Source organism: Nothobranchius furzeri, chromosome 19 (assembly GCF_043380555.1).
Source record: "Nothobranchius furzeri strain GRZ-AD chromosome 19, NfurGRZ-RIMD1, whole genome shotgun sequence".
Lineage (NCBI taxonomy): Eukaryota > Metazoa > Chordata > Actinopteri > Cyprinodontiformes > Nothobranchiidae > Nothobranchius > Nothobranchius furzeri.
In genome coordinates, this window is record NC_091759.1 from 1,784,024 (window position 1) to 1,800,803 (window position 16,780).

The window sequence follows — 16,780 nt, forward strand, 5'->3', positions numbered from 1 at the left end:
CTTCCCCACGACAGATCGGCTCAGCGTCCGCATCACTGCAGACGCCGAACCAATTCGCCTGTCGATCTCCCGATCCCTCCTACCCTCACTCGTGAACAAGACCCCGAGATACTTAAACTCCTCCACTTGAGGTAGGACCTCTCCCCCGACCCGGAGGTGGCAAGCCACCCTTTTCCGGTCGAGAACCATGGTCTCAGATTTGGAGGTGCTGATCCTCATCCCAGCCGCTTCACATTCGGCCGCGAACCTACCCGGCAAGAGCTGAAGGTCAGAGCTGGATGAAGCTAGGAGGACCACATCATCCGCAAAAAGCAGAGACGAGATTCTCCTGCCACCAAACTCGACACACTCCACACCACGGCTGCGTCTAGAAATTCTGTCCATAAAAGTGATGAACAGAACCGGTGACAAAGGGCAGCCCTGGCGGAGTCCAACCCTCACTGGGAACAGGTCCGACTTACTACGGGCTATGCGGACCAAACTCACGCTCCTCTGGTAAAGGGACTGAATGGCCCTTAACAGAAGGCCACCCACCCCATACTCCTGGAGCGTCCCCCACAGGGTGCCCCTGGGGACACGGTCATAAGCCTTCTCCAAATCCACAAAGCACATGTGGATTGGTTGGGCAAACTCCCATGCCCCCTCCATCACCCTTGCAAGGGTATAGAGCTGGTCCACAGTTCCACGGCCAGGACAAAAACCACATTGCTCCTCCTCTATCTGAGATTCAACTATCGATCAGACCCTCCTCTCCAGTACCTTGGCGTAGACCTTTCCAGGGAGGCTGAGGAGTGTGATCCCCCTATAGTTGGAACACACCCTCAGGTCACCCTTCTTAAAGATGGGGACCACCACCCCGGTCTGCCACTCCCTAGGAACTGCCCCCGATGACCACGCAATGTTGTAGAGACGTGTCAACCATGACAGCCCTACAACATCCATAGCCTTGAGATACCCAGGACGAACCTCATCCGCCCCCGGGGCTCCGCCGCTGTGTAGTTGTTTGACTACCTCAGCAACTTCTGCCCCCGAGATCGGACAGTCCATCCCCAGGCCTCCCAGCTCTGGTTCCTCCTCGGAATGCGCATTGGTGGGATTGAGGAGCTCCTCAAAGTATTCCTTCCACCGTCCGACTATAGCCTCAGTTGACGTCAGCAGCTCCCCATCCCCACTGTAAACAGTGTGAGTGAGTTGCTGCCTTCCTCTCCTGAGGCGCCGGACAGTTTGCCAGAACCTCTTTGGAGCCGATCGATAGTCTTTCTCCATGGCCTCACCAAACTCCTCCCACGCCCGAGATTTTGCCTCGGCAACTGCCACTGCTGCACCCTGCTTGGCTATCCGGTACCTGTCTGCTGCCTCCGGAGACCCACAGACCAGCCACGCCCTGTAGGCCTCCTTCTTCAGCCTGATGGCTCCCCGAACCTCTGGTGTCCACCAGCGGGTACGGGGGTTGCCACCACGACTGGCACCGGCCACCTTACGACCACAGCTAGCAACAGCCGCCTCGACAATCGCAGAGTGGAACAAGGCCCACTCGGACTCAATGTCCCCCACTGCTCTCGGGACGTGGTCAAAGCTCTGCCGGAGGTGGGAGTTGAAGACCGTCTTGACAGGTTCTTCTGCCAGGCGTTCCCAGCAGACCCTCACTATGCGTTTGGGTCTGCCAGGTCTACGCGGCATGTTCCCTTGCCATCTGATCCAACTCACCACCAGGTGGTGATCAGTTGACAGCTCCGCCCCTCTCTTCACTCGGGTGTCCAAAACATACGGCCGCAAGTCAGATGATACGACTACAAAATCTATCATCGACCTGTGACCTAGGCTGCCCTGGTACCAATTGTACCAGTGGGCATCCTTATGTTCGAACATGGTGTTCGTTATGGCCAAACTGCGGCTTGCACAGAAGTCCAAAAACAAAACACCGCTCGAGTTCTGATTAGGTGGGCCGTTCCTCCCAATCACACCCCTCCAGGTCAAGCTGTCATTGCCCACGTGAGCATTGAAGTCCCCCAGCAGGACAATGGAGTCCCCTGATGGAGCACTATCTAGCACTCGTCCCAGGGACTCCAAAAAGGGTGGGTACTCTGAACTGATATTTGGCCCATAAGCACAAACAACAGTCAGGACCCGTTCCCTGACCCGAAGGCGCAAGGAAGCTACCCTCTTGTCCCCCGGGGTAAACCCCAACACACAGGCAGAGAGTCTCGGGGCTAACAAAAAGCCAACCCCAGCCCTCCGCCTCTCACCCGGAGCAACTCCAGCAAAGTAGAGTGTCCAACCCCTCTCCAGGTCTCGGGTTCCAGAGCCAATGCAATGTGTCGAGGTGAGTCCGACTATATCTAGCCGGTACCGCTCAACCTCTGCCACAAGCTCCGGCTCCTTCCCCGCCAGCGAGGTGACGTTCCAGCATCCAAAACCTCGCATTTCATTTTAGTTTCCATTCAGTCACAGGTTTGCATTTAAAAACAAGTTTTAATATCAAAGCTGTTAAAAATTGTCATTTCTAAATTGTCATTTTTAAAAGTGTTAGTAATAAATTCAAAACTTTTTAAAACACTTTGACTCTTCTTTGAAATGAAACGCAGAAACTGTGTATATTTTTGGTTATTGAATCAGCAAAGATTCCTTTAAACTTCTGATTCAATAAATAAACTTTTGCTATTAAATTTAATTATCTTAAATTAAAAATTAATCTTTGGATTAAAAATAGACCAAGCTCGTAGGCATATGAACTTCTATCGAATATATAATATCCTAGATATTTATATATGATAGAAGCTTTATTTGTCAGCTTGTTTGATCTTTTCTCAGGATCTAACCAAACTGATAGCAAACAGTGTTAAATCCTAGTATGTAGTTAAATACGCTACAGTTATGTTCCTGCAGGACGCCATACTCAAACTCGGACCCCTGCCTCGGCTGCTGAATGACATCAGCGTCGCCTTGAGGAACCCACAGCTCCACATGCCTACGAACCACCAGTCGGACAGGCCGAAGGACAGACTCTTCTCTCGGCCTTCTTTCAACCGTCTCACGTCCTCCGACTTCCAAAGCTTCATGATGCGTGATCTAAACAGGTATTCTGCCGTCTTTTTATGTGCATTTTTGTGCCAAAGCAGGACTGGTTCCTGCTCTATAAAGACGCACAGCCATTACTGCAAATATGCACCGATGTTGTATACAAATACAGAATTTGCAGCTCTACCAGGGTGCTATTAAGAGGCTGAGGATACAGAATACTTGAGCGTTCACCTGCTTATAACAACGCCGGCATATTTCTAAAACCTCTTAATGCTAACGCACCTCGTTGGGTTTTCAAAGCAGTTTATCAATCGCTAATTGCCAGCGCCATCTGTTCACCCAAACACTCTTACCCGAACCTTTTCTCGCTCTGTTTTAATCCACTTCAGCTCTCTGTGATTATCCGGAGACAGCTCCTACATTAAACAGGAACTCTTTAAGGAAGGTGAATAGAGTTGAATGACCACACGGAGCTCTGAGAGTGACACAAATCTGCTTCAGGAGGGTTTGAGAGGGCAGAGATCAAACGCTCAGGGAAACAAGAGCGACACACCTGCCGTCGCCAGCCTCAAAGGTGTCACTCCATCTCCTCACCCGGGTGTTATTACGCAACAGTTGCATAATTAGACTTGTAATTCATGCCTGCTGTGAAATCTTATATATGGCTGCGTGGGATTCAAACCCTTCACTTACATCAAGGAATAGAACCAAAAGCCTGCACTGAAGCGACCGAGTTTGATGATAAATGACGGGATCGACCGTGCAAATTTGTTGTAATAACTCTCTGTCTGCAGCTCCATAGACATCTCCCGCCTTCCGTCCCCCACCACCGGAGTCTCAGCCGTAGAATCTCTGTCGTCCAATTTGAGACGCCACGCCGAACGGGACCTCCGCTCCTCGAGGGAAGTGTTCTACGTCACTCGCCCGCCTCTGGCCCGATCCAGCCCCGCATACTGCACGAGCAGCTCTGACATCACGGAGCCCGATCCAAAGGTAGACGTGGTTTTGATCCCACTTTAGTTGGCTTTTGCAGGTACAAAACGAAGGTGAAAACTGAGGATGTGCTAAAAGTTTTATTCTAAAACGTCTTCTGTCTTTTCTAGAGTATAAAAATATCACTCGATTCCAGCAACATGTTTTAAAGTTGCCAAAAGTGATTTTGTGTGATATGATCTTGTTATATTAACTTTCAGCTTATTAGGTTAATTGGCAAGAGGTCAGATGTTCACAGCTCTGGTGTGAGTTTTTTCTCATCGTAAAATCTGGACAAGACGGAGCACCAGCACTGAATAATCATGATCATGAACATTTTCTACTGTGATAATCACCATATTTCCATAAAACCATCAACATCAAGCATGCAAAGAAAGAATTAAGATATAAATAATAGCTTAAATACTTTTGTTTTGAGCTCGGCTGGCGAATCTCGAAACTGAGTTTGTTCAAAAAGTATTTTTTCACAAGATTTTGTTCACTGAGAAACCGTGATACTCCTTTTGAAATGTGTTCGGTCGCTCTTAAGTTGCACACGCATGCCGAATGTGAACATTTTTTAAAAACCCCATCAGCCGCATAAAAGAAAAAGACTGGAAAACGATCAGGTCACAGGAATATTAGTATTCATGGCCCCGCCCACTTTTGGGGCCAGGAGAGAGCAGAGCGTTTCTCAGCTAGTAGAAGCTAACTGTTAGCATTAGTTACTCCACAACATGTTTTATCCTCGGAGATAAAACATCAGCGTTGCAAAGGCAGTGGAAGAGTCACGTTGTTGTTAGCCAGTCAGAAGCGAGACATTTGCATATCATGAATATTAATGAGTAGAACTTGTTAACCTGCCGTTTCCCACCCTTCATTCTTCTGACCTACTTCTACCTCTTAAAACATGAACACATGACCGTTTTTCCATAGAAAATGACTCACAAGGCAATCATTTATACACTATATCCATTGCTTTTAAACCTCTACGGACTACCGTCTTTTTTTAACTAACGAGCTAGTACCCAGTATGCGAGCTAATGCTGCTGTTGTATTTCTCCATCTGATACACCTTCTTTCTTGTTAGTGATCCTGTATTTGTGTGTTCCAGGTCCACAGTGTGAACAAAAGTGTTTCCATGATGGACCTTCAGGACTCTCGCATGAACAGCATTTCCAACTTGAACTCAGTGGGAGACATGCTCGCCTCCTCTCAAGCTTCCATCGCCGGCCTCGGCCACAGTTTTGGGAACTTGGGCGGTCCTCTGCGAATGGGAGGCCACTTGCCGCCGAGCTCGTCCGGCTCTGGTTTGAGACTAAGTCAGATGGGCCACGTAGGGGGGCCCACAGAATCCCTCTCCCAGCAGCAACAGCAGGCGGCGGCAGCCATGCACTTCCCCTTGTCTTTCCAGAACCCGCTATTCCATCTGGCTGCTCAGAACTCCCCAGCTCAGTCCCAGGCTCCTCCCCCTCTCCTCTTCACCCCTGAGCACGAGAATGGCCACCCCGACTACCCGCCAGCCTTTGGCAACAGCGCTTTCTCCCGCAGCGAGGACTTGTCCGCCCTGCAGTCACAGAGCAGCCTGGTGCAGCCCAGCATCGTCCACTCACACAGCTACAGCGATGATTTCACCCGGCAGAATCAGAACAACGACTTCGCCTGGCACCAGCTGTCGCTGCAGGTGCAGGTAGGAGCCTCGCACCTGTTCACACACACACACACACACACACACACACACACACACACACACACACACACACACACACACACACACACACACACACACACACACACACACACACACACACACACACACACACACACACACACACACACACACACACACACACACAGGAAGACACTTCAATGCCAATGACATGCCACACTTTACGTTGCAAATTCTTTCAAAATAAAAGTGAAATAATCTGAACTAAATCATAATACTGTTTCACTTGTGCAGATATTTTAGGACAGTAAAAGATCTATTTGTGTTAAAACGCATTAATATCTTTGTAGCTCAAAAATTTGAATGTTAATACAGTTTTTGATGAGGGAGTGTTTTCACATGCAAAATGGGAGTTTAAAAAAATTCACACTGAAAAAACTGATTTCCGAGATAATTAAAAAAACTTACTTTCAGGCATTTAATCTTATTTTTAGTCTAAAAAGAAAAACAAATCTGTAGAAAAAGTTGTATTTTATAAAGTAAGATGAATCTTCTTCATTATGAATGTTCTTGCTTTGAGTCAAAACATCTGCCAGTTGGTTCAAGTAAATGTTGCTTGGCTAAAATTCTTGAAACTCGTAAAATAATCCAATTTTTTATTTATTTGCTAGTTTTAAGAAGTTAAGATTTACATATTTTTAAGTAATGCTGTTTTTCTAGAGAAGATTTTTTTCTTTTTTGACCAAATTAAGATAAACTGTGTTAGAAATCAGTTTTTGCAGTGTATTTCTGAATTAATTTTGATTTAATTTTAACTACTTCTCCTCAACATCATACAAATTATATGTCTAAACATTTTTGGCTTCCTCCAGCCACTGTATCACTCGCTGCTGTGGTTTTTTATCAGAACCTCTCAGAGGGCACACTGGGGCTTCCATAGTTCGGGTATATTTTACCTCATTGTCTTCAAAGGTGGAAATGGTTTTTTAACTTGTCATAAATCCAACATAAAAGAAAGATGAAATAAAAAGAAAGGGTTTTTTATACGTCACATCTCTAAATACAAATCACAAGGCGTTTCACAAACACATTTTTTTAATTACTAAACAAGATAATAAAAACGGGGGAATTGTTAGGATGACATGCAAAACACTGTAGAGACATAAAACTTGTTTGCTCGTATTGGCTTTTGCTGTGAGGAAGTGAGAGCCAAGTGTGTGGTTATAATTGCAACCTTACGAGCTACCGGGAGTAACTATAGAGACCCAAATGAGCCACTGGTTGTAGCTTTAACATTTCTGTTGGGTTTCTTTACATTTCTTATACAGCTTAAACTAGGGATGTCCGATTTTATCGGTTGATATTGGCAGTAAAATGTAATATTGGACATTATCGGTGGCGGTTTTTATTCAGTGACACAACCTTTACATACCTTGCACATTTTAGACATCAAACCCTTCAGCTACTTCTCCTTTCACTTAAAATGTCAAAATCTGAGGTTTAGTTTTTAAAATATTTTAGTTTTTTCGGCACAAATCAAATCCCGGTCAGGTCACGCCAAAGACTTAAAAAATGGGAACCAATGCTTCTTCGCTAGACACTCAGCTGCAAGAGGTTGGATTGGGGGGGGGTTAAACCACCAAATAGTTCCCGAGCATAGTCTCAGCTTCAGCTCACCACTCGACATGGGGATGGGTCGAAGGTGGAGATTACTTTCACCAGAGTGATGATGGCTAATGGAACTTTAACTTTAAAGTTTAAGTTTCATTTTTCTTTTTTACAAGGTGGGCAGCACACATAGGATGGTTTCCGTTTATATCGGTATTGGTATGTCTGTAAATAAGCCGACATCGGCCACCCCGAGTTTAAACATCAGGTCATTAGCCTTCATTACAAAACTGATGCTGGACTCAAGACCACCAGCTGCAGAATTCCTTTAGAGATTTTCCAGTTCGTTTCGTTGATGCTGCATCGTTCCAGTTGAAACTAAATTACTCAGCATACTTGGACCATCACCATTCTTTGTGTGATTTTTAACACCCTGACTGAGTTGTTGAATCAGTTAGAAACATGTGAAATGTTCCATAACAGGCCCTCAGTTGAGCAGTGCTTTATGTAACGGTAATGACGGCGTACTCAAAACGCCACAGACAAACCGGACCCCCCCGCCGCGCGCTCTGCTGAACACTGCAGAGCGCTCCAGAGCCATCATGCTGCGGCGTCCCCGTGTCAACTGTGCTGGTTATTAGCTGTCGGCCACCGGGGCAGATAAACCTGTCAGAGCTGCTGATGCTACAACGTTATCATCATCATTCTCAGCGGCGTGTGTCCGGCAGATCCGTCTGCAAGTAAAGGACAAATTCAAACAAGAGACGATCTTTTCAAATACACCTGAATCCATTTGAACTTTACTGAAACTGTCACTGGTCTGACGTAGCTAAGAGATGCTTGTGTTTTTGTGCAGCGCTTTTAAATGAAACATCATGTTGTGAACTTGTGTGGCTGTGGTTTGACGGTGCACACACAGGCTCTCGATCCATCACGCTGATAAGTTTACTATGAGGCATTGTGGTAAAATGATAGTGTTTAATGATGCTGTCATGTAGACTTGAGCTATTTATGTCCTGCTGCGTGGGCTTTTGCTGAACAAACAACACAAGCCACCTGCTTTTTTATACAGTTAGTGCATTCAGGACAGCGCTTTTAGAGTTAATTATCAATCCGTTTCCAATAACAGGACCAGGACAGGCTAGTTATAAAAACAGCGTTGAACAGCGAGCAGATGATGTAACGTAGTCATCAAAAATATAAAATGACTAAAATATCAACTAAAATGTTTCAGATCAGATTAGACTTCTGCAGATAGTAGCTACTTTTCACTCACTCACTCACTCACTCACTCACTCACTCCTCACTCACTCACTCACTCACTCACTCATTCTCTTACTCAGTCACTCAGTCACTCAGTCACTCACTCATTCTCTTACTCAGTCACTCACTCACTCATTCTCTTACTCAGTCACTCACTCACTCAGTCACTCACTCACTCAGTCACTCACTCACTCAGTCACTCACTCACTCACTCACTCAGTCACTCACTCAGTCACTCAGTCACCCACTCAGTCACTCACTCACTCACTCACTCACTCAGTCTCTCACTCACTCACTCACTCACTCAGTCTCTCACTCACTCACTCACTCACTCCTCACTCACTCACTCACTCACTCACTCACTCATTCTCTTACTCACTCACTCACTCACTCACTCAGTCTCTCACTCACTCACTCACTCATTCTCTCACTCACTCAGTCTCTAAATCACTCACTCATTCTCTTACTCACTCACCCAGTCTCTTACTCACTCACTCAGTCAGTCACTCACTCACTCAATCACTCACTCACTCACTTACTCACTCACTCACTCACTCAGTCTCTCACTCACTCACTCACTCAGTCACTCAGTCACTCAGTCTCTCACTCAGTCACTCAGTCTCTCACTCAGTCTCTCACTCACTCAGTCTCTCACTCAGTCAGTTGCTCGCTCACTCACTCGCTCACTCGCTCACTCACTCACTCACTCACTCAGTCACTCAGTCTCTCACTCACTCAGTCAGTCACTCAGTCTCTCACTCACTCAGTCAGTCACTCACTCACTCAGTCACTCAGTCTCTCACTCACTCAGTCAGTCACTCACTCACTCAGTCACTCAGTCTCTCACTCAGTCAGTCAGTCAGTCACTCACTCACTCACTCACTCAGTCTCTCACTCACTCACTCACTCACTCACTCAGTCTCTCACTCACTCACTCACTCACTCAGTCTCTCACTCACTCACTCACTCACTCACTCAGTCTCTCACTCACTCACTCACTCAGTCAGTGAGTCAGTTGCTCGCTCACTCACTCACTCAGTCTCTCACTCAGCCTCTCATTCAGTCACTCACTCACCCACTCACTCACTCACTCACTTACTCACTCACTCACTCACTCACTCAGTCTCTCACTCACTCACTCACTCAGTCACTCAGTCACTCAGTCACTCAGTCTCTCACTCAGTCACTCAGTCTCTCACTCAGTCTCTCACTCACTCAGTCTCTCACTCAGTCAGTCGCTCGCTCACTCACTCGCTCACTCGCTCACTCACTCACTCACTCACTCACTCACTCACTCACTCACTCACTCTTTCCCTCAGTCTCTCACTCACTCAGTCTTTCACTCAATCACTCACTCACTCAGTCTTTCACTCAGTCACTCACTCACCCACTCACTCACTCACTCACCCACTCACTCACTCACTCACTCACTCACTCACTCACTCTTTCCCTCAGTCTCTCACTCACTCACCCTCTCACTCACTCACTCACTCAGTCAGTCTCCATCAAACACGGCGTATCTTCTGGTAAATGAACACGTTTTCTGTCACACAACCGATGTCTCATTGCATCCCGTGAACATCATAAAACCTGGCGTACTTTCCCAGGATGACATGTCCTTAACGTCATTCATCTCCATGAGTGCTGAAGCCTTTTGGCGCTGATCGGTAATGTCGCTCACTGCCAAAAATGGTCATGCTATGCTAACGTCTTTAGCATTTTCCTTAAAGAGCCAATTTGTGTGTGGAGCAAACCATGAACTTTGCCTGAGAGATTTTTGAAAAGCCATCCAGAAGATCATGAAATCTTTTTCTGAAAGACAAACAAGTGTTGTTTAGACTTAGCAAAGTGTTTGTTTTTCCATTTTTTAGCCGACGCAGAAGAGCTTAACCGATTTACAGACATTTAGCTAAAATTTGTTGTGATAGAAGTTTCGCTTAAAGTTTTCAAAATTTGACCAAAATGTCTTCATGTTTCTCAACATGAGATGATCTTGTTTCCTGTCAGGAGTCTCTCCAGCAGCAGCACCTGATGGGGGTGACATCCCAGACAGGCACAGGAACAGGAACACCTGCCTCTTTGGCCACACCCCCGACTACAGTTCATCCAGTCCGCCAGACGTCCATCGCCGCTCAGCACCTCAAGTCCCAGCGCTCCATCAACAATCCAGCCACTGCCACGCCTCCGAAGGTCCGCCCGCAGAGCAGGAACCTCCTCCTTAACTCGTCCGATGCAAGCTTTAGTGGCAGCCAGCCAAAGTCACGGCAAAGCAAGCAAACCACACCACAGCAACAGCAGCCACCGCCATCGCAGCAGCAGCAGACGCCATTGCAGACGCAGCAGGACGCGCAGACAGACAGTCCAGCTCCCGGGCTTCCGTTCCAGACAAACTCAGCTAAAGATAACCAGGTTTCCTCCACAGCTGCGGAGGAGTCGACGGACACTCCCACAAAAAGCACCAAGAAGTCCCAGCAGTCTCAGCTGCAGCCGCCGCAGACACATCTGCTCAAACCCGTTGCAAACAAACAGGTGAGTCCCGCGGGTTCCTTTCTCAAGATGTTTGGAAGCCGTCATTCACGTGAGAGGGTCTGGACTCGTTTTGGTTGTTGTTTCAGGGGAACATGAATGAACGGACTGTGGCCTGGGTGTCCAACATGCCACACCTCTCTGCTGACATCGAGAGCCTGCGGCCGGACCGCGAGGGTCAACTCAAAGAGTACTCCAAGAGTATGGATGAATCACGACTAGACAGGGTCAGCACCTTTCCTCCAGTAGACCGGATTTGATCAAGTCTCTCTTTCTTGGCTGTTTATTGTCCCTGAAAACCACCGATGGCACGAGTAAAGTCGCTCTTTATTCACCTTTCAGGTAAGAGAATACGAAGAAGAAATTCATTCTCTAAAAGAGCGGCTGAAGATGTCCCACCGCAAACTAGAAGAGTACGAGCAGAGACTTCTGAGCCAGGAACAGCAGACAAGTAAGATCCTGCAGCAGTACCAGAACCGCCTGGAGGACAGCGAGCGCCGCCTGAAGCAGCAGCAACTGGAGAAGGACTCTCAAATCAAAGGCATCATAGGCAGGTGATTAGTATTCAGGCTGAACATAGATCTGGCAGACCTGAGGTGGTGCCGGCTGCTGCTCGGCTTTATCTAGCCTCATCTAGCACACAAATGTGGACGAGTTCAGGTGAGTGCCACACCAGACATAACTACAACAAACATAATCACAATGGTCAGTGGAAATGAGAAAAACTGGTCAAAAAATCACATCAACTGTATTAATTGTTCATTAAATGCTGTACTTTATGTAAAGAAATAGTACTTTAATAGTGCAAAGAGTCTGGACGTTTGATGAGGAAGATTTGTGTGTAAAGCTTTATTTTCGCCATGTCGGAGTGCCTACGTTTTTCATGATTATTATTTTAGAAGAGAAAGCTTCCACCTAGTCAGCGCCGGCCCTCGCACATCATACACTGCGTAGGGCACCGAGAGAGGCTCTCCTCTCGAACGCCAGCCTTCGTGAAGCGGATCTGCAGGGATGGGCGGCAAAATGAAACAGCACCCGTTTATACCAAGTCCAAGAAATGTTTTCCACCAGAGACGCCAACAATTTGGGGAACTAGTGCCCCCTAAAGGCTTAACATACCTATAAATGTGCTTTACTAACCACTGGATTATTTTTTTGTGTGCTAAAAACAAGGTGGTGTGTAGTCAATTCTTTTTCCTTTCCTAGCTGGGCGGGGAAGGATATCCATTTAAAAATCCCCCGCTGCGTGTGAATATGACCCGAGGGCCACTAAAACGTTTCCTGCCACTTTTAAGACCCCCCCTTGGGTTTATGTAAGATTCAGAGCAGTATGAATGTTGCACAAACTCTGCAGCTGTTTTAAAAGGGCAGCATTTAGGACTAGCTGCTGGCTCATCAGTCCTGGATATCAGCAGTGGGTAAGATTAGAATTATTTGCAACTTTTACCCAGAAAAACGTTCCAAAAATGCCTGAAAGATACCTTTGAGGTGGTGGAATAGTAAAAGTTGAACTGAGACAGTTTGTTTTGGTTTAATTAGTAACCAAGTTGAGTGCCACAGAGTGATTTTACATTACTCTGGTAAAAGAAAAGCACGGTTAAAACGCTTTGTGGTGTTTTCCATCCGGAAGAGGCCAGCAGAGATAAAACTCCTCAGACATCTTTCTCCAGAGATGAGGGTTGGTTTTGTCCTTCGTGTGCTGAGTGACATGAACCTCTCCCTGTAGACAGGCATCCTTCAGTGCATCTAACATGAAAGAGAGGGATTCCTGTAGAATCTGTCGAGAGAGTAAGACAGCTCATTAGTGCCACTGTTAAAAAATCTAAATACCACATCTTGACAAAGTTTAATGTAATTTATTTAAAAAATGACCCGTGGAATTAAACCCTGAAATGCGCCAACTGCATCTGCTCTGTATTTATTATTCCCGTAATTGAGAGTTTTCCATTAAACAGAAATCTATTTTTATAAGCTCCAGATGTTTTGAGATACATGTTTATGTCTAGGACTCGTATTGTGAAGGACTGAAGGAAGTTCTTGAAGTTCCTTTGTGGGTGCAGCTGCAGAAATAACCAAAACGCATCACCTCAAATTCACTAAAATGCCTTTTTCCGTTGATTATTCTCTATAATCACACCCCGAACAAGAACGGGGATTAGGGCTGGGCAATAAATTGAAAATTTATCGTTATGCAAATTTCTGACTCTTATCGAGTCAATAAATTAGATCATAAAAAAAAGAAAAGATGTGTGTAGGTTGGCAACATTCATGTCCCTGTAACTCATTCACTGCCAATAACGACTAATTAGCATTTTTTTACTGCTTGGGCATCGGAACGAGCCCCCCCCCCCCCCCCCCCCCCGCCGCGAAGAGAACAAACATCTTAGCTCTAAAGTCAATTTTCATCTGCATACATCACACGTCATGTGATCAGGAAGCAGAAAATCCATGTGTTAGGAGATCGTTTTGGGCCGTTCCTGTAAAAAAAAGTGAGGCGCGAACAGGAAAAGCTTCGGCCGATCACATTTCAACAACGGATTATGAAAGAACGGATAACGCTCGAAACACACGGATTCTTCCTGATGTAAGAGGTGAGTCTCCGCTTTGTTTTGGTTGTTTTGGCGTCGACATCATCCTAGCGCACAACGTTCTGTGACTCTTTAAAAACACAGTAAAAACTGTGAGAAACGCTGGCAGCGAATGAGTTAAGAAGCTGTACCGTCTTGAGTGTACCGTTTATCGTTAATCGAGGTGAAATCATCAACATATCAAGATATTGATTTGAGGCCATATCGGGGGTTTTCCTCTCCACTGTTGCTACATTCAATTAAATTCAATTCAAAAATACTTTATTAATCCCAGAGGGAAATTGATAGTTGTAGTAGCTCAGAATAAAAAGAATAATCAAGTCATCAAAGAGTTATTGTATATTACAATGGCTGTTGGCAGGAAGGATCTCCAGTAGCGGTCAGTGTTGCAGCCAAACTGAAGAAGCTTCTGACTGAAGACACTCTTCCGTTGTCGGACAGTCTTGTGAAGAGAATGCTCAGGGTTGTCCATAATTTCCTTGATTCTCTGGAGAATCCTTCTTTGCATTATCTCCTCCAGCGGTTCCACAGTCGTCCCCAGAACAGAACCAGTCTTTTTTTAGGCTGTTGAGCCTTTTCTGGTCCCTGCTTCTAATGCTACTACCCCAACAGTCAATGGCTGAAGAGATTACACTCTCAACAACAGACTTGTAGAAGATCTGCAGCATCTTGCTACAGACATTGAAGGACTTAAGCATCCTCAAGAAGTGCAGTCTGCTGTGTCCCTTCTTGTAAACGGCTTCGCTGTTCTTTCTCCAGTCCAGTCTGTTGTCCAGGTGAACTCCAAGGTATTTGTATTCCTCAACCACCTCCACTTATTCTACACTAGGGGCAGCAGTAGTGGTGGTCTGAGGGACCGGTGGCGCCAGTGCTCGGCAGCCTCGCCTCTGTCAGTGTGCCCCAGGGCAGCTGTGGCTACATTGTAGCTCATCACCATCAGTGTGTGAATGTGTGTGTGAATGGATGAATGATACTCTGTAGTGTTAAAGCACTTTGGAGTCCTCACTCTGAGAGGCGCTATACAAGTGCGGGTCATTTATCATTCTCCCATGATGGAAACAGTCTTTGACTCCACCCTTTTTCTTCTGAAGTCTAAAATCATCTCCTTTGTTTTGTTCACGTTCAAGGTCAGATGATTGGTTCCACACCATGCCACAAAGCGCTCCACCAGCTGTCTGTACTCAGCTTCCTGTCCATCTCTGATACATCCGACAACTGCAGAGTCATCTGAGTATTTCTGTAGATGACAGGTCTCTGATTTGTACTGGAAGTCTGAGGTGTACAGGGTGTAAAGGAATGGTGAGCGTACAGTCCCCTGTGGTGCTCCAATGTTACTGATTGCCTGGTTTGATATGCAGTTCTTCAGCCTCACAAACTGTGTTCTGTTTGTCAGGTAGTCTTTAATTCAGGTGATAGTTGAGGCCCCCACCTGTGTCTTCTGGAGTTTCTGGCAAAGTACATCAGGCTGAATTGTGTTAAATGCACTGGAGAAATCAAAGAACATGACCCTCACAGTGCTGCCTGCTTTGTCCAGATGACAGTGGGTTGGTTGAAGCAGCTGGATGATGGCATCTTCAACTCCAACTCCATGGCGATAAGCAAAGTGCAGCGGGTCCTGATATGTCCTAGTTTGTTTATTCAGGTGGACCAACATGAGTCTCTCCAGGACCTTCATGATGTGGGATGTCAGGGCAACCGGTCTGTAGTCGTCATTGACTGATGGGCGAGTTTTCTTTGGAACTGGAACAAGGCAGGATGTCTTCCACCGGACTGGAACCTTCTCCTGGGCCAGGCTGAGGTTGAAGAGGTGCTGCAGAATCCCACAGAGCTGCTCTGCACAGGCCTTCAGTACTCTGCGGCTGACACCATCTGGACCTGCAGCCTTGTTCCTGTTCAGTCTCTCCAGCTGCCTCTTCACCCGACTTCTAGAGACAGATAGGTGGGAGGGGGAGGTAAATGGGGCAGCAGCATCTCCTGACTTGGTTTAAAACAGATTTATAGAACCAGAAGAGTCCATGACTGTGTTAGAGGACAAAAGAGCTAGCGTGTGACAGAAAAATGTTGGATCAGAGGAGGATGGGATGTCTGATTGGCTGGGGACAGGCGAGGAGGATGCTGGGTTTGTTCCTGAACTGAACCTATTGAAGAACTTGTTCAGTTCATTGGCTGTGTCCAGACTGCCATCTGTGCAATCCTTCCTGCTTGAAGTCTGTGATCTTCTTCATTCCTGATCAGACATCTCTGATATTGTTCCTCTGTAGTTTGTTCTCCAGCTTCTTCCTGTATGCCTCCTTGCTGTCTCTGATCTTGATCTTCAGTTGCTTCTGTATACTCCTCAATAATTTCCTGTCTTCCTTCTTGAAGGCTCTTTTTTCTCATTTATCAGATTCTTCAGTTCACTGGTGACCCAGGGTTTGTTATTAGCGAAGCATCTCACTTTTCTGTTGGGTATGATGTTGTCCACAGAGAAGTTTGTATAGTCAGTGACACATCCAGTCATATCCTTGGCAGAGAGTCATCCAATCTGTGGTCTCAAAACAACCCTGCAGGACTTCTTCAGCGTCCTGTGACAATTTTCTCACAATTCTTCTTGTCACAGGTTGCCTCTGAACAAGTGGTTTGTATTCTGAGCAGAGAAAAACAAGATTGTGATCTGATTGTCCCAGACGATGCCTAGTTTTGGACATGTATGCATTCTTTATATTTGCATAACACAAATCCAATGTCTTGTTTTCTCTGGTGGAGCAGCTGTCAAACTGATAAAATGTTGGAAGTGTAGCAGAGAGGGAGGCATGATTAAAATCACCAGATATAGCCATAAATGCATTGGGGTGCTGGGTTTGTAGCTTAGCGACAACGGAACTGATGGTATTACATGCACTTTCAGCAATTGCTGAAGGTGGAATATAAACGGTTGCTAAGACAACACTGGTGAACTCTCTTGGCAAATAATATGGGTGACAACTTACTACCAAGAGTTCAACATCTGGGCTGCAGAGACGACATTTCACTGAAACATGACATGGATGGCACCATCTGTTGCTGACAAGCACTGCCACTCCACCTCCTTTTCTTTTCCCGCTCCTCTTCAGATCTGGTTGTTTAGAATTGGGTTTGCTATAAAGTCGCTGAC

The 16,780-nt window shown here is 46.2% G+C and overlaps 1 protein-coding gene across 4 annotated transcripts in view; it reads left to right on the forward strand.

Moving 5' to 3' along the window:
* Positions 1-16,780, forward strand: part of LOC107394692 (ras/Rap GTPase-activating protein SynGAP) — a 91,566-nt gene that overhangs the window by 59,772 nt on the left and 15,014 nt on the right. For all 4 annotated transcript variants that reach the window (XM_054745165.2, XM_054745167.2, XM_054745166.2 and 1 more), the window contains 6 exons: positions 2,887-3,077; positions 3,816-4,014; positions 5,108-5,683; positions 10,541-11,062; positions 11,149-11,286; positions 11,402-11,613. In XM_054745165.2, coding sequence (XP_054601140.1) covers positions 2,887-3,077; positions 3,816-4,014; positions 5,108-5,683; positions 10,541-11,062; positions 11,149-11,286; positions 11,402-11,613 — 1,838 coding nt within the window. The remainder of the gene's footprint in view (positions 1-2,886; positions 3,078-3,815; positions 4,015-5,107; positions 5,684-10,540; positions 11,063-11,148; positions 11,287-11,401; positions 11,614-16,780) is intronic.